The sequence below is a fragment of the Barbus barbus genome (genome assembly GCF_936440315.1).
Source record: "Barbus barbus genome assembly, chromosome: 48".
NCBI lineage: Eukaryota > Metazoa > Chordata > Actinopteri > Cypriniformes > Cyprinidae > Barbus > Barbus barbus.
In genome coordinates this window covers 11,571,351-11,590,303 of record NC_136726.1, presented here as the reverse complement: position 1 = coordinate 11,590,303, position 18,953 = coordinate 11,571,351, and the positions used below count along the sequence as shown (strand labels likewise).

Here is an 18,953-nt window from a genome sequence, read left to right as displayed (position 1 = left end):
TTGTTTTTGTTTTTTCCCCCCCAAAACATTTCCAAGTAATTAACTTATGGTTTTAGTTAACTAAAATAACCCTGCTGTATACAGATTTCTATCTGTAAATAAATAAATCTTTGCAGCAATTTACCATCAGTCCTAAAGCTTAACCTAAATTCATTCAAATAATTTGCCTGCATGTTATACATGACACAACTGCCAATGGGAAACAAGTTTCTGCCTTGTCCTGTAATCGCCACAAGAGTGCAGTGTGCTTCCATGCTTTTAACAACGCTGAGTGAAGCAAAAGCTCTTACAGCATATTCCTGTGGGGGTATATTGATTTATGAACATCTTATACACTTCAAAAACCTCTATTTAAAGCAAAAACACTCTCAAATGTGGTTTTTGTGTGCATATGAGGTTGAAGATTGCTATTTAAAGAACATGTTCCGGAATGGACCATTTGCACAAAAAGTGGGGAAAAAAACACTTGAAAATCTTATTTCAGGATGCCGTTATTTCAGCAGCATTTTTATTAGCAAAATAGTGAATATTAGTCAACATTTGTTCCCATCCAATGAGAACCTACATTAAAGGGATGTGAATTTTAAAACCATTTTAATTGATCATGTTTATATCAGAAAAGACTTCTACTGAGGGCTTCTTTATGACATTACATTGTACAGGTTGTCAAATCATGTGTTATGTAACATGGGTATATGAACCTAGTGCAAAAAGGAAAGTTTTACAGGAATTCTGAAGAGAAATTATTTGGTCCCTTTTAATGGATTCAAAAATGGTTCCCTTTGATCAATAATAATAATAAAAAAAAATTCAAAATGTTGACCTTTTGACAAGTTCTCCATTAAAACAGTTCATGATTTGCAGGTGGAGAGAAACTAATTCATCAGCAAATTTCAGGCTCACCACAGTTTTTCCATCATTCCAATCACAGGCAAATCTGAAAACACGCACACTGGTAATGACAGCTGCGCTCGGGTTTTCAGAACTATTCTGACATGCTTGGATTTTTCCCCATTGAATTCACAGCTCCCACAGGTGTTTGGTCTCAAAAATATCTTGCTTTCATAGTCTAGACTACTATTGAACAGATTGTGTGGATACATATCAGCTGGCTCTTATTTAACATAGTTGAAGTGGGAGGGGGGGGCACTGCAACATTAACTGCAAGGCACATGACCTTAAAGACAAAGCGACAGAATGATGTTCCCAAAATCCCATTGAATTAAAAACACCCTTATAAAAGGACCTGTAAAGTCAACGTCTAAAATCTGTGAAAAACTCCAGCAACAATTACAGTTGTACAAATATTTTACACAAAATGCTCTTTTTTTTTTTTTTTCTAAAATGCGCTAAAAAAAAAAAAAAAAAAACTAAAATATTTGGAGAACATAAATATAAAGTTAACTAACGCATTCAACATTCAGATTCATGGTTGACCTTCCTCCTGCTCTGGTTCTCCCAAAGATTTCCCATCGGGCCACTCGCAGTCACACTGTAAAAGGGAACATTTAGTGGATAAATAAACAGTTTTACCAAAATCATGACGATGAATGAATTGAAAATGAATCTGTTGTGCTGCTGCTCACCAGCGAGTTGGCTCGTTTTAGAAGAGCCCACAGTCCTTAAGGTTATTTTTGATGATGACGTCAGTGACTGCATCAAAGACGAACTGCACGTTCTTGGTGTCGGTGGCGCAGGTGAAGTGGGAGTAGATCTCTTTGGCTTCCTTCTTCTTATTCAGGTCCTCAAACTGACACTGAATGTAAGCGGCCGCGTCCTCATACGTGCTGGATCCTTGTAGAGAGATTCACATAATTAATATGGAGAAATACACAAAGTATATTAAGTCATATATTAATATATAATATCAATTATATTATAGGGAAAAAATACTATCATTACATTTTCTATAATATATTTTACTGTCTATACTCTTTCTATATTAAACTAATTCAAAATATTAATAATATCTCAATATTAAAATAACACTGATATATACATCTAGGCATTTGTATTATCTTAGCATCATTGAGATTAAATTTTATTTTAAATTTTAAGCTTTTAACTATTTTTGTCTTGTCATTTTTAGTATTGGTTTGGTTTGTCTATATAGTTCTTAAAATTAATCTGCATTGTTACTCCTTTTGATCTTTTATTAAAAGAATTCACAAAAATGTAACCTTTCATTGGATAATAAGAATTTAAAATGGGGGAAAAATATCATTATGTTCAAATGTTTTTCTCAAATACACCTTGGACACAATTTTTGGCACCCCTAGAAATTCTAATGAGTAAAATATCTCTGAAGTATATTCCCATTCATATTCAAAATTCTCAGCACTCCAAGGTGATTATTAACATGAGAAGTTAATAAGTTAATATTGTCTTATTCCTGTTTCACAGAAACATAAATATAAAGCCCAAACACCTAATCAAAAAAGCCTAATCATCCATCAATATGAGAAAAACCAAAGAATATATTTCTGATGTGCAGCAAAAGATAACTGAGCTTCAGAAATTAGTGAAGTGGCTTTAAGGGGAAGTCGTGGCCTAATGGATAGAGAGTCGGACTTGTAATCCAAAGGTTGCGGGTTCGAGTCTCCGGCCGGCAGGGATTGTAGGTGGGGGGAGTGAATGTCCAGCGCTCTCTCCACCCTCAATACCACGACTGAGGTGCCCTTGAGCAAGGCACAGAACCCCCAACTGCTCCCCGGGCGCCGCAGCATAAATGGCTGCCCACTGCTCCGGGTGTGTGTTCACTGCTGTGTGTTCACTGCTGTGTGTGTGCACTATGGATGGGTTAAATGCAGAGCACGAATTCCGAGTATGGGTCACCATACTTGGCTGAATGTCACTTCACTTTAAGAAAAGAGCTAGAGCAGTGAAAATTCCCATTTCCACCATCAGGGCAATAATTAAGAATTTCCAATCAACATAAAATGTTACAAAACTGCCTGAAAGAGGATGTGTGTCTATATCGTCCTAATGCACGGTGAGGAGAATTTGAGTTGCTAAAGACTCTCCAAGGACCACAGCTGGAGAATTGCAGAAAATAGTTGTGTCGGGGTCAGAAAAAAAAAAAAACACCACATGTTATTTGGGAGAGTTTCAAGAAAAATTCTCCTAGCTCATCCAAAAACAAACTCCAGCATATTCAGTTATCAGACACGACTGGAACTTCAAATGGGACTGGCTTCTATGGTAAGATGAAACAAAAAACAGTGAACACAGGGATAAAAAGTACCCCATGTGTACAATGAAATATACTGCTGTATTTTTGATGTTGTGGGCCTATATTTCTGCTGGAGGTCCTGGACATCTTGTTTAGACACATGGCATCATGGATTCTATCAAATACCAACAGATAAAAAATCAATAAGTGACTGACTCTGTTAGAAATCTTATAACGGGCCATGTTTGGATCTTCCAACCGGACAATAATCCAAACACAAACCTCAAAAACAACACAAAAATGAGTCACTGATCACAAAACCAAGCTTCTGCTATGACCATTCCAGTCCTCTGACCTGAACCCTGTAGAAAATGAGTGAGGTGAACTGAAGAGAAGCACCTAACCCTAACCCAACATGGAGCTGTGAATCTGAAGGATCTGGAGTGATTCTGGATGAAGGAATGGTCTCTGATCTCTTGTCAGGTGTTCTCTAACCTCATCAGGCATTATAGGATAAAATTTAGAGCTGTTAAACTGGCAAATTGAGGTTTCAAAAAGGGTGCCGTTAATTGTGGCCAATGTGTAGTAGAGAAAAACATTTATTTCATAAAGATATTTCCCCCCATTTAAATTCTTATTATCCAATGAAAGGTTAGATTTTTGTAATTTTTTTAAATAAAAGATTAAAAAGATTAACAATGCAGATTCATTTTCACAGCACTTAAAATAAATAAGAATCAGGAATTTTAAGCTGTTCATACCAGTATACTCTGGGAAACAAATAGTAAGCGGGCTTCTTTTGATCTTGTCGTCAAACAAATCCTTCTTGTTGAGAAACAGGATGATGGAAGTATCCGTGAACCACTTGTTGTTGCAGATGCTGTCAAACAGCTTCATACTCTCATGCATTCGGTTCTAAAAGATGAGAAATAAAGCAGGAACTTTAAAAGGCAGTTTCTGTTTCATGATACATGTGATGCTGACGCTAAAAGAGATCTTGTTTGAGCACTCACCATTTCCTCATCTTCAGCCAGGACGAGGTCATAGTCGCTGAGAGACACGCAGAAGATGATAGCGGTCACTCCCTCAAAACAGTGGATCCATTTCTTCCTCTCGGATCTCTGACCGCCCACATCAAACATTCTGAAAGTACAGGAGATGTGGGTGGTTAGACGCACACTGGGAGAGTCACACTGAACGCAATGACATTTACAAGGAATTCTGGTAAATACTGGTTTAATCTATGTATGATTTTGATCAGACAAGCTTATCCAACAAAGACTATGATAAAAATAGAGCATAAACCGATGACTCAAAGCGGGCACATGAATCATGCACACATCAAACACTCACACTCTCAGGTATTGCGCATCTCAAAAAATGGATTTAATGGTTTAACCGTGGATGGCAATACTCACTTGAAGTGAAGGTCCTTGAAAGTGAAGTGGGTCTCAACAATACCAGTTGTCTTCACCCTGGTCCTCAGGACATCTTGCTGAGTTGGGACATAGGAAGAATTGGATATTCTGTCTAGGTCATTCAGGTAGCTAGAGAGGGAAATACACAGATTTTGAAAAACTTTCTTAAAGGCATTTTCTTTGCATACAAAAAGTATTCTCGTCGCATCAAAAAATTCAGATTGTACCACTGATGGCAGATGGACTATCCTGACGATGCTTTACATACTTTTCTGTGCCTTGACAGTGAGAATTACTTGGCAGTCAATGGGACAGTCACAAGCCTCCAGGTTTTCATATAAAATAAATTAAGTTGTGTTCCGAAGACGAACAAAGCTTTTACGGGTTTGGAACGACATGGTGATTAATGAGTAACCCTTTTAATTAGATTAGATTAGATTTCTATTTCAATTAAATGCTGCTCTTTTGAACTTTCTATTCACCCAAGAATCCTGAAAAAAAATGTATCAGTTTTCACAAATTAAGCAGTACAACTGTTCAACATTAATAAATAGAAATATGTCTTGAGCAAATCGGCATATTAGAATGATTTCTGAAGGATCGTGACACTGAAGACTGGAGTAGTGACTGCTGAAAATTCAGCTTTGCCATCACAGCAACAAATTACATTTTAAAATATTAAAATAGAAAGCAGCATGTGATTGGTCTAGTTAACACTACAAAAGTCGACTGTCAAGATCTCCAGTGGTGTAGATGGTAATGCGTGAGTCTTTTTGATGTGATCGATCCAAGATCAAATCCACCTTTTGCCAAACATTTTTTTAAATCTCATATGTCAGAAAGGCATTTATTTTCATAAAAACAATGAAGGAAATAATTGAAAGGTCGAAAATAAAGCATCGGATAGGCTTAGGGTAGATGTAGGGAGGGCTTTATTGTGGCATTTATTAAATGATCTGAATTAAAATTATGATTTGCACTCAATACTTTGTTATTGCATGTGTTTTATAATGTACTACAACAATAAGGTGCAGATAATTGCCAGAAAATCCTGCTATTTTAACAGTGTAAATAGGATCTATCGCTATGAAAACATGCTATTTTCACAGTATAAATAGCATCTAAATTACATTGGATAATGCACTGTACAATCTCATGAATAATTTTAACCACAGTTAATTATTATACATCAACTCATTATTACTCTACGCATTATAATTATTTAAAGCAAGATATAATGTATTACACAGTATATTATGAATTAAGGCATTATACCCTTTAATAACCAGGGTGCACATAAGTGGTCTGCAGGTCCGCATGCGCGACCAAAATTAAATATGTGCTGTGTAAATAAGTTCTGACAGCGCATTTGCGTACCGACATAGATTACAGCTGTTAATGCAATTTTAGATCGACGAACTGTACTGTATAAGATTTCTATTCAAACTGAAAGCATAATCTAGGCTAGCCGCTGCCGTTTTCAAAGAAAAACTGTGACATTTCATTCACTGACGCTCTTCCATCAGCAGCGCTATTAACCCAGAAGCTCAACTTACTAATACTTGCTACTTACTTGCCAGCAACCCGCCAAAATAAAAGCTCGCTGATTTTACGTTTGAAAATTATGAAAATTTTAATTCAAATAATAAATATAAATTTTTGCATTTTATTTTTAAGTTTACTATAAAGTAATTGTATTTGTATATAATACTCCCTTTTTATTTTTAAATAAAATGGTATTATCACACTTGATTATTTAGTTTATTATTATTATATATATATATTTTTTTAAACTAAATAAAGTGCAATAATATTATCACTGTTATTAATTTTTTTATAGTTATATTTTATGGGTCACACTACATGCCGTGGCCCATGTCAAGTCAAGTCGAGGACCAAACCTTATGTGCACCCCTGTTAATAACCCTTTATAATGCATAAAAGCTTTAAGTAAAGTGTTACCATGTAGACTTCTTTCAAAAACATTAAATAATCTTACTGACCCCAAACTGTTGAAAAGCAGCATATATTCATTGTAAAATTTGATTTCCTAGACACATCTCATTTTTATTATGTCATAAAATTGTCTATTGTGAATACGTCTTATTCATCTTGGTTGTATGCAAAAGGTAAGGGTTCACAGCATGCTTGGAGAGCACAGGACAAATTTGCATTTTTGAAAAGTTTGCATAAAGCATATTTGAATCATGGACCATAATGGATGGAATAATGTCAATAATAACTCAATATAAACGCAATGTCTGCACGCAGTACACGAACCATTGACGTGTTCAGCAGCCACAATGGAAATGAACCTGGATTATATGGAGAGCGCAAAAGTCATTATGTGGGAAACGGACTGTGCAGGGAAAAAAAAAAGCCAAAAAAGCTAAAAAGACACTCACTATGACGCAGAGTCATTGAGCTGGTACTCTCTGGAGCGACTAAAGCATGTCTGAACGCCATCATCCTTCCACAGGCGCTGGATGATTCCTGACAGCTCGCTCGTCATGTATCCCTCATCGGCAGTGCTGGCCAGCGCAAACAGCTGCCTTGCGTCATCCTGCAAAACAGTCAATCGAATGCATCTTGATTTCCTTTGATACTTTAGCATTATATAAATAAGTGACCTGCATTTGACCCTACTTTACATTAAAACAACAGCACTTACAGCCCGCCCAGGATCCGCAAAGTCAATCTTCAGGCGGCCCATGGCCCTTATGATGGCGATGATGGACTGGATGGTGTTGCTGTAGACCACGGCTCTGTACTGTTTGCACTCTTCCTCTGAGTAGCCTGCTTCATGGATGATCCTGTGGGAGAAAAGACAATGGCATTAATTCAAGTAATAAAGCTAATAGTTCCTGGCAAGTATATTGCAAATATAGATCATGCTGAGCCCCAAAAAAAAAAAGTGAAGATATCACTACATCTGCCCTATTGCTTAATTCTAATGACTCTGAGGATGTTTAAATGCTCAAAAGTTATAAAATCTTGACAAATGGAGGGAAGTCCCTTAATAAGCCATGTCCATAATCGAAGGATTATATAATTCACATGTAATTTAAATAAACACTGCTATCGCTTACATCCTGCGTGACTTCTAAACATTACGAAACTAGGATGACATAATAGGGGTTGAAACTTACTTCATCTGTTTAACAATTGTACTCTTTCCAGATTCACCAGCCCCTGCAAGAGAAAGAAAGAGTGTGTTAGCCAGATGGACACACACCCAAACATTCCATGAGGATTTGACTCTGAAGGATCAAGCATTCGTGGCTTCTGCCAGCTCAGCAAAAGTATTTGTTGGTATCAGATTGAGTGGGAGTTTCCTTTGATTTCACCACAAGTAATAACTGGGTGGGGAGAAGACATTATCAACTTCAAACCTGACATTATATCATCATGTTGCATCCTTGCCACTCATATGATGACAAACAAGTGATATAAAAATAAAGTCAAGTGGGAGAAAACTGATGTCATGGGAAATGGCCCGAACCAACAATCTACAAAACTGAGACTATTTAGCCTCATTAAGTGGATAGTTATGTTGTAATAGATAGTTAACTGTATGTTAACAAGAGGAATAAGAGCAACCGGCTTCAACAGTCAGCAGTGATGTGAGGAAGTGTGTAGGTGTTAATCTTAATGGATTAATTAAACGTCACCTCACTGTAATGGGATTACAGACAGGCTTTTATAAACATTAGCTATACGTTTAGATGAGTATGTTAGCACAGGACTGCAGACAACAGACAGCAAATATAAGAATCAAAATCTTTAGAAACAGTTACTTCAAATGGGGGATTTCAAACTGAGGTCCAATGACTCCCCAGAGGGTCACAAAGGGGGAATGCAAAAAATTAAAGGAAAAAAAAAAGATGATTTAAGGTTGTCAAATGGGTTAATATATTTAAGACATTATAAATTAAAAAAAAAATACAATATAGATCATACACAAAAGTTTGGGGACGGTATGTTTTTATTTTTATGTTCTTGAGAAATTTTGTGCTCACTTAGGCTGCATTCATCTGACCCAAGTAAAAACAGTAATATTGTAAATTGTGTAATATTACATTATTAAAATGTAAAAATAACTGTCTTTTACAAGACATTTAAAAATATAATTTTTCCTGTGTTGGCAAAGCTGAATATTCAGCATCAATACACCAGTCTTCAGTGTCACATGATCCATCAGAAATTATTTTAATATGCTGATTCTATGCTCAAGAAACTCTTATTATTATTAAAGTTTAAAACCATTGTGTTGCTTAATACTTTTTTGAATCTTTTGCAACATTTCTAACATTTTTTCTTTTTTTATATAGAAACTAATATATATTAAAAGCAAAAAATTGGGGGTCCCTGGCATGAAAAAAAAAAAAAAAAAAAAGTTTGAAAACCCCTGAATGTTTTCAATTACAATTCTGCCATTTCAGAAAAAGGCTAACTGGTCTTTACTTTACCTACAGTCAGGAAAGTCTCAGTACTCCCATACAGTTCTCCGCCTTCCGTGAGACTAGTTCATCCGTTCACAGAGCAAACGTTTCAATTAACCATCTCAGTTGTGGTTGAGGACATCCCCGAGGGAGGACGTCTCTTTCTCTCAGTCCCAAAGCACAAACACAGCAATTAGGCCACATCAGCATCTCTCTCACAGATTCAAACCCTACTGCGAGGAGACCAAACACAAGAGCACTGCATTTACCCCAGAGATCCCCACAAAACTCCCACATGACTTGATGAAAGGCTTGTGGGATCTAATGTTCATCCACACTATTAATCGTCCAACAAAAACCATAATGCTTCCAGAAATGTGACCCTGGACCACAAAACCAGTCTTAAGTACTTGGGGTATATTTGTAGCAATAGCCAAAAATATATTGTATAGATCAAAATTATCAATTTTTCTTTTATGCCAAAAATCATTAGGATATTAAGTAAAGATTATGTTTCATGAAGATATTTTGTAAATTTCTTACCATAAATATATCAAAACGTCATTTCTGATTAGTAATATGCATTGCTAAGAGCTTCATTTGGACAACTTTAAAGGTGATTTTCTCAATATTTAGATTTTTTTGCACCCTCAGATTCCAGATTTTCAAATAGTTGTATCTTGGCCAAATATTGTCCTATCATAACAAACCATGCATCAATGGAAAGTTTATTTATTCAACTTTCAGATGATGATAAATCTCAATTTCTAAAAATTTACACAAAGGCCTTTCCACACTGAGCGCGAAAAAGCGAAACGAATTTCGTACGCGATAACACGCTGGAATAAAACAACAGCTTCCTGTGGATGCTTCCACAGACCGTGAACATTCGCGCACCGAAAATGCGAATGTTTTTTTTTCGTCCAGTCTGACGAATCTTTTGAGTTTCGCAAAGCGAAAACACAGGCCATCCAATAAGATTTGAGCATTACATCACATGACCAGAGCAACTGCTGTTACCCAAAAAGTCGACGCGGTGGCGCTAAAAGACTGTATTGAGCACGAGCATAAAAACACAGAAGTAGAGGACTTTTTTCCGCAAGAGAGAAGAGAGTGAATGCTGAGTTCTTGTTGGTATTTAAGAACAGACTACTCTCACCTGTTCTTTATACAGAATAACACATTAATTCTCCACTGAATTATGTGATCTGAAGAGCACCGTCCATTTTCTTCCACGAGCGCGAGTGTTTGAGTCAAAGCTCGTTCACTCTAGACCTGTCAATCATGTAATCATATCTCTTGCCCTTCCGTATACAAAAATAGAGAGAAATATTTTTCTACACATGAAATATGAAAGCAAATATACCTATAATTGTGAAGATAGGTTTTCTGTATATGTTTTTACGCAGCTCGTGATATTTATTTTAACAATAAAGTATGTTTATGACACATGACAAGCCATTATAAACATGCAAAGAGTGCATGTCTGCCTATTATAGAATCAAAATCCATTTTAGATCACTATTACAAGTTATTACAAGCACTCGATGATGATTTAAAGTGGGTTTTGAGCAAAAACGTTAATTACATACATTTTCAAGGTAGCTTGATGCTAATTGTACCTCTAATTATTTCAGATGTATTCTTGTAGGCATTATGGATATTTTGTGTTTCTGATGAAGAAAAGTTATTTATCTTAATTTAATGCTGTATATTGAGCAGCAGACGATGTAAACCGCACGAGATGCATACGCTACATGAAGAAAAAGTGCATTGTTGGTCGGCGCCACCAAGCGTGCAGGCGTGAATTAGCAAACATTCGTTTCGCGCTCGGTGTGAAAGCAACATTCGCAGGCGATTCGCCTCGCTTTTTCGCATCGCACTCAGTGTGGAAAGGCCTTTAGACTGGTTTTGTGGTCCAGGGTCACAAATATCAAAGCGTTCATAGAAGATAATCAATAGTTCCAGTTGACAAAGAATTTCAAAGATTCAAAATGTCAAATTTCAAAGAATTTTGCAGGCAAAATGCAGTAATTTGAATTGGAAACCTCACCTCACACAAATTTCTCCCCACAGATTTAACTTTGGGTTCGAGTTTTTAATGCAAATTAGTGACCTTGACCATCAACTGTGTGGCGCTGTACTTCACAAATGTCTACAACTTTAACAGCTGAGAATGGACTTTTGAGAATGGACTTCCGCCAAAAAATGTATTGTTCTCTGTCAAAAGTGTGGCGATAAATGCATCTGTTTGTCAATGCGATGAATTTGCGTGAAATATAGTGCGTCACGAAATGTTTCACCCTTATGCTAAATTTCAAATTGTACAGATTATATTTTAAAATTATGCCCACAATATTTCCCGCTAAATTTTGCAGAACAACGGTAAATGTTACTACACCTTTATAGATCCTTTTGAAATGAAACCTTTCAAACTGAAGCTAGACAATTGTTTAAGATGGTGGGCCAAACGCGTTGCTTGGGTTAGGGGTTGGTTCAAATCCTTAATCATAAGCATTGGCAATTATATCGATGCTCGCTTTATTCTAAGATGTGTCAATCCAAGTTTCCGATGCCACCCCCTGAACTTGACTCCCAAAGCACTGGTTTTACCTTTTGTTTGGTCTCCTGCGGCTGCGTTTATGGTGCTGTAATTTGAACTGGCTCTTTGGTTCCTGGGCAACCAACAACAACTGCCTGAGACGCACGATCAACACACTCTATACCGTAAAGACATGCTCATCTTCACGGAATTACAACATTTTGATATGCATTTGTGACGCTCATTGGCTTTTGCGACACAACATTCTTTGAATAACCACCTATGAAGGTACTTTCTCTTCACAGCAGTGGATTTATTCTTAGTAACAACCCTAGCAGTCACCATTTGTCCCCTCTATAGTCTAAACAGGAACTCCAGCCTGTTTTACAGCAGGCGTAGCGACATATGCTGTTGATCCGCAATGCCAAAAAGCAAACAAACCCAAGAAAGGCAACACACAGAGGTCGTATAATGAATCAGCACATAGGGGGAATCCAGTTAACTAGATAATTAGACACCAATTCCCTAAAGTTTGATGGCGTAAGAGCAGGTTTTATGTCCTCTAACAATTTACACAGAAAGTAAAGGAGGGACCAACGGGAAAATGGACAAAGCAAAAAGTTGACCATGATTGTTTGCAAGGGAACTGGCATACCTAGCTCTCCGAAATGAATAAAACTGCATGTAAACAGCACCAAGTGCTTCTCTTTAGGGAGTTTGTGACATTTCTGTAAAACAAATGTTATGTTTAAGCTGCACACACCATCGAGAATCAAGAAAAGCAAACATATGTTTCAATCGCTACAAGTGAATAAATTGTTCGGCTTCATTACTCAATGTCGACCAAAAATGCTTGCACACAAATACTGGAAAAGTACAGAAGAAACATATGCAAAACAGGAATCGGAAACTGAGAAACAAGTGGCCTCTATGTAAATCACAATGAATTAACAAGTCGACTGCTTCATGGTAACAGAAGAAAAAAAACTGAACAGACATTGTTTATATAATCTGCAACTGCATTAAATTGTAAAACTGCACATATGACAATATCATAGCCAAAAGCAAAATCTATAAGGAGCTTTTTTTTTTCATTTATAATCAATTCTAAACGGGATAACCATGGTCTAAATGCAAATAAATAATAAGTAATTAAATAAAAACAATATCTCCTGATTAAATTTATTTATATATATTTATATTTACTCTAGATTATTTAAATGCTGTGTTGGAAAACCCACACAAGTTAAAAATTAAATGAATCACACATTCAAGTTTAAGACTTTCCAGACTCATGATATTTGTAAAATCACCAGGACCACTTTTTAAACCCATCTAGCATCATCCTCTCCAGTTTACTCCAAGCACTCAGCAGGACCCAACATATGCACAAGATCATTTATCGTAATTGGATGAGGTTTAGGGTAATCTATCAGATCATCTCAGCAAATCAGGCAGTTCGGATTAAATTAGATGAAATTAGTCTTTTGTTGGCTGGATTAGCAGAGAGCCGTTTGCGTCTAACTGGCCACTCGGGGAATATGCAAACCAGTACTTTGAAGAGGTCAAAGCCAAAATAAAAGACAGAAAACAGGCAAATAAAATCATTTACGCGAGAATTCCGTTTCTACTCTATAGAAACCTAAACTAAGTGTTAAGTGACTCGAGTCATATAACGGAGTGGCTTAGCTTCACATGCTAGCCGAGACACCAGCTAAATTACTACAGAAAGAAAAGTTTCCAGCGTCCATAAATATGCACTTGACTTCTTTATTTTCCACTCCTGGCTTATTTAAATAGTATATACAGTGCTGAAGGGTCTTATATTTGCTGTTAAGTGAACTTTAATGGGCTTATTCATTCACTAGCGGAGCGGCTAACTCACCCAGCAGCAGCAGCTTGACCTCTCGCGACGCTTTCTCTCCATCATCGCGCAGGTTTTTGTCAATCATTTTACTCCTCTCCTGTGCGCTCTTGTCGCCCGAGCTCAGGGTGCACCCCATCTTTCTGGAGTTTCAAACGATATAAGAAGTCGAAGAAGCTAAAAAAAAATGCGAGGAAGAAAGAAATATCATGCACAAGTGGTTTAAATGAGGGAGCCACCCCGACGTCTCACGCCCAACTCTCTCTCTCTCTCTCTCTCAGCGCAGTCTCTTCAAACTCGAGTTTTCCCAGCACTGGAGTTTCTCAAAATATAAAAACATAAAAACAGAGGGTGTCAGTAATCAGTCGAGTGCCTTGATGGCCATGGTTGATTAAAAATAACGTGAAAATTGAGTCGTTAACGTCCCGTCTCACGTTAAACTGCTGTTAAACTGGCGAACAGAAAGCTGGAGTTTCCTGTTTCTTTTCATACATAAACCCCCCTCCTCGGCCGCGCGCCTGGAATGCACGCTCCCGCGCACACGCGTGTACGCGAGGGTGCGCGCATATTGATCCCAGGTTGCTCTGAAGTCAGACTTTCAGTGTTCACTGTCCAAAAAAATTCGGATATAAATAATAATTTTCATGACATTTATGAAAAGCTTAATACGCTTTCAGAATACATAATATTTTCATAATATTTTATTTTGTATATTTGTGATTATTTACATTTATTTGCATTACGTATAATAGTAGTTATTTATTATTTAATGAAATTTAAATATTTTTTATTTTATTTGCACGATTTATATATTATTAATTATACATCTGTTTCTATTCAAATTATTTAGGCATTAACAGTTATATAATAATTAATGACATTTCTGAAAAGCTTAATGTTTTAAATTATTTAAATAATATACATTGTTAAAATACTTAATAAAATACATCATATTTTATTTTATTTACTTGTTTTAATTTTTTCATTATTTATATATTAATAATTATATATTATTTCATTAAACGTCTGATAAGTTTAATATGCTTTGAAATACTTAATATTACTAAGATATTATTTATCATTTTTAATTTATTGACAGTACATATATTAATATATATAGTTTATTGTATACTTATATGTTAATTATTATATATTGTTTATTTGTTATATATTATTTATATGTTTTCCTTTCTTTTTCTGACTTGTTCCTTCATGCCAATCAAACTGTTTTAGCTGCACTTTAGATCTAATTTCAATTGAATTTAACAAATCAGGGATTTATCAATGAAATCTCCCTTTAATTAATATCCGCACAATAGTGTTTCAAACAATTCTACCATATTGTTTCACAAGTTTTTCTTCTTTTTTTTTTTTTTAGTGTCAGCATATGGGTGAATATGAATAATTTATAGAGGAAATGGCTCCATTTGGTGAGATAAATGAGGCCACATCTGGTCGGTCGGGTCACAGGTCTAACCATATTCAAACAGATTCAGATTTAGATTTTCTTATAGGTGGCACATAACCATACAAAAAAAAAATCAAAAGATGAGCTCATAGATAAGCTTTTGAAATATATAGCCAGCCTTATTATTTTACATACTATTTAAATTTCAAATGTCATGAACATGCAAACCAACGAGCAAAGTTTCCCCACATATCCGTGACTACTGTATTTTCCTAAAGAACCACAATGGAAGGAAGGGAGCATTCAACCCATTTAAAATGAGAGTAGGCCTAATCATAGCGACTGAACATTCATTACACTGATTTATAATGCCATTCATTGTTGTGACTGTAGAATACACATTGAATTACAGACTAGTTTTAATTCTAGGAAAACTCAACCATGAAAAACTGAAAGATGTCCCCTGGAAAAGTCATCATTTAGCTTTTTGTACTGATTCTTTACATGTATATTATAGGGTTATTCATCTAAAAACATAAAGACTAATATAGCTGGGTAAGATGACTTTTATATGAATGTATTAATGGTATAATGAAAATACATGAATGTATTATTACTACAATCCTTTTAAACGTTTTTTTTTATAATTTGAAAAAATAGGCCTAAATAAAGTGACATCATATTTTGCACTAGGATTGGTGTGTTTGCATTAGTTCAAAGTTTTCCTCAAACCATAATTTTGTTGCCTACAGAGTCCTTTATTACGGAGCCCTTATGGGACATGGTGGTGGGAAAAATTCGGGGTGAGTGGAACAAAATTCGGGGTGGGAGGAAAAAATATTTTTCAAATGATTTGCGTTCTCTGGCAAAACCAGTTGAGTTCGGACAAACTCTTCCTGTTTATTTTACAGCTTGCAGTGGTTCATACAGCTCTGTATGTTCACAATGGAGCGGTTCATAGAGTTTTATTTTGAACTTGGGCTCAAATAAAGAAATGCGTCAGTGCTTAGTTCAAGGCACGGTTTGCTAAAGAACGCAAAACATTTGAAAATATTTTTTCCTCCCACCCCGAATTTTTCCCACCACCATGTCCCTTAAGCACTCCGTATTGTTCAATATTTTATTGTTAAAACAAAAGAAGCTTGCATTTTCATGTCTTTTAATGAACTAAAAAATAATAAACTAGGTATATTTGAATTAATAACATATTTTGCACTGGAAATGGCAGGGTGCAGTAATCTCGTATGCGTCTTTATGCTAAAGTGGTGAGAAGAGGCAATAGGGATCATTGTTGTTTCTGCAGCGTGGTGAGACTTGTTAAGCTTGGAGACTGATTGCTTGCTGTGCTGCTTTAATGTAGAGACGCTGCTGAGACGGGACCTGAGGGGATAAGTGTGCGTATGTGAGTGTTTGTGATTGTGATTGCATTGAAGGTGCGGTGGGTTTGCTTTGCAATCTGTTTTATTTAAATTAATGATTCGTTTATGCACTTAATGCAAGTTTCATGGTCGTTTTGTAAAAATTTTGCTGATTTACCTTTGTTCTCATTTCTTAAAAAGCTAACTTTGGAAAGAGATTTTACAGGAATTGAGATGAATTCTACTGTATATGGCAGACTAGACAGTGAGTATTCAGTGTTTCCCTGCTCAGCAGTACCACCAAGCGGCCGATCACTGCAACAGCATGGCTTACAGATCAAACAGAAGAAAAAAAAAAACATAGAAACAAATAATTCATAATTATTCATACACACAATCACCTGAATACTTCTCTAATATGATGAACATGTAATCAAGGTAGTATAATACTAATAGAGGTAATATAGAGATAATAATAGAGACAAAAAGCTTTGATCAATTTTACAGCTTTATTGGTTATTAATTATTATTATTATATTTTTAAAGCAAAAATATTTTTTTTCATTTAAAAAGAAACAGTAGTTCAGCATTTGTCAGTGTGGTATAACCAGCATGCAGTATTTCAGCAACAATGTCAGTAGGACAGTAGTTGTCTTCCTATGGTCTGGTGGCACTGGGGAATGCACAGTATTAACAGAACCTGAGACTGGGTTTTGTCTCTTGGTACTTGTGATGAGATGTTTGACAGAACGTTCTGACAGCAAATGTTTCCACCGGGCAGCTGTAACTGCTCACAGCAGCCCGAAACCAAATCATTCTGTAGAAAACCACCAAAAGAGCAGGTCTATGGAAGAAGGGATTTGCTATGCCCTCCAGCCTATTACTGTTGTTAGATAAATAAATAAACAGACAGATAGATAGATAGATAGACAGACAGACAGATAGATAGATAGATGTTGGGGTCAAATGGGGCCATTTGTTCTGTTCATGTTTAAGCTCTACCATGCTCCTTAAGTTCACTGGCCTCTCATGTAGGTATGTTTAGAGCCCACCCTCACGTTTACACACTCATAGAGCTCATTTACAGACTGTCACTGCAGAGAACAACAGACAGACAGCTCACCCTGATCCTCACACAAGACGGATGCTACTGACAATCATATGCACCCATAGAAGATATGAATGGACGATGAAGGACATCTGACGGCAGAAATAAGGTATTAGATATTTGTTTTTACTATTGCTGAGTTGTTTTTTTATGATTTACACAAGCAATGTTAAAGGAGTGCAACATGAAGTCACATGTTGCCATGTGTTTTATGACAACGTGTATGCTGAAGTAATATTTTTGCGTTACCTTTTACTTTTTTGCACTTCATAAATGCTTTATTGTTTAAAATTACGTAAAACTCTATAATATTGTTTAACAATTTTTTTTTGAGAATAACAGTGAAAATGTTGATATTTCATTAATTTTTTTGCATTTCATAATTGTTTTACTGTTTAAATTTAGCTGAAAAGTCTATAACAAGTTCAATTGTGACAACTTACCCCTATATAGGTTCTCTATTGGGGCATGTTGTCACAAAAATGTACGTATTTGTACTGTATTTTTTATATTTGTATTTTTTTGCCTGCGCAATAATGGTTGAAGTATGTGCCTATGCAGAAAGTGATTTTCAAAAACTAACCTACCATGTGACACTAGAGTAACAAGTGTGACAACTAGCCCCGTGCTGCCCTACACTATAAAACAAATTTGTAAAGAATTTCAGACGCCAAACACACAAACATACACACACAAACTAATCCAAGATACAAATTTTATCACCGGTGCTAAGATTGCTGTTCTTTGTCACAGCACTGAGATATTTCCCACATGGCTGTGCTGTATTGCCCCTGGCTTTCTAACAAGACCTTGTGGCACCAGCTAGGAGGGTGAAGACGGGTGACTGAAATCAGCACAATCTTAAGATAAAAAATGAATATTTATGTTTTAACATTTTAATACCTTCCATCTTGATATTTTTCTCTGTCCTCATTGTTTTTGCCAACAAGAACTGGTCTCTGAGATGTGAGCAAATGTGACAGCACATTAGTGCTATTATTAGTCTCACTTAAAACAGCAGACAAATACCAAGAGCTTCAGTAATATGTTGCACCATATTCACATTATTCATATTAGATTAGTTCATAATGTCATTTATACTTCAAAGAGAATATAAAACACGCACCAGCACACATCCTCAGCTTTATTTTTTATCCCGAGAGTGATGATGACCAGATCCCACTATATCTACTCTTTACAAACAGGATAACCATTCAAGGGCCATTCACTTTTGAGCACAGTAGTAAAAACAAAACCTCAGTCACTCAAAATCAACCCAAACTCTCATTAACAGAGTACATATTTGTTCAGGAGCTCACCTATATGAACAACATACACCATTTGTGTGCATTATATTAAATCACATATAGCTCCGCCCAAGGTGATTTTACGAAGAGCTGCTTAATTAGCAGTAATAGATAATGCAAAAAAAAAAAACAATTGCTAAAGCATGCTAAAAAAATAGAAGCAGCACCCCAGAAACCACATAGACTAGTAACATGCTAAACACCAACCAGAACACCCTAGCAACCCTCTTAAACACTTAAGCAACCACATATCAACACATCAGCAACCATACACTATAGTAACATGCTAAAAAAACGGAATATCTTTACAACCACATAGCAACACCCTAGCAAC

The 18,953-nt window shown here is 36.0% G+C and overlaps 1 protein-coding gene across 1 annotated transcript; it reads right to left on the bottom strand.

Annotated features, from left to right (window-relative positions):
- Nucleotides 1-481: 481 nt before the first annotated feature.
- Nucleotides 482-13,965, bottom strand: LOC306866977 (guanine nucleotide-binding protein G(i) subunit alpha-1-like). Its single transcript, XM_079412440.1, has 9 exons — nucleotides 13,460-13,965; nucleotides 7,740-7,782; nucleotides 7,262-7,403; nucleotides 6,996-7,153; nucleotides 4,591-4,719; nucleotides 4,186-4,315; nucleotides 3,934-4,087; nucleotides 1,587-1,794; nucleotides 482-1,492 (listed from the first exon to the last, which is right to left on the bottom strand). The coding sequence occupies exons 1-8, from the start codon at nucleotides 13,575-13,577 to the stop codon at nucleotides 1,604-1,606; spliced, it is 1,065 nt and encodes a 354-aa protein (XP_079268566.1). The 5' UTR covers nucleotides 13,578-13,965; the 3' UTR covers nucleotides 482-1,492; nucleotides 1,587-1,603.
- Nucleotides 13,966-18,953: the final 4,988 nt, after the last annotated feature.

Excerpts from the sequence above, each read along its gene's own strand:
- LOC306866977 (XM_079412440.1), bottom strand. The coding sequence starts at position 13,577 with ATGGGGTGCACCCTGAGCTCGGGCGACAAGAGCGCACAGGAGAGGAGT. Across the intron at positions 7,783-13,459 it reads GGTCAAGCTGCTGCTGCTGG|GGGCTGGTGAATCTGGAAAG; the intron begins GTGAGTTAGCCG and ends TTTCTCTTGCAG. Across the intron at positions 7,404-7,739 it reads ACAATTGTTAAACAGATGAA|GATCATCCATGAAGCAGGCT; the intron begins GTAAGTTTCAAC and ends TTTCTCCCACAG.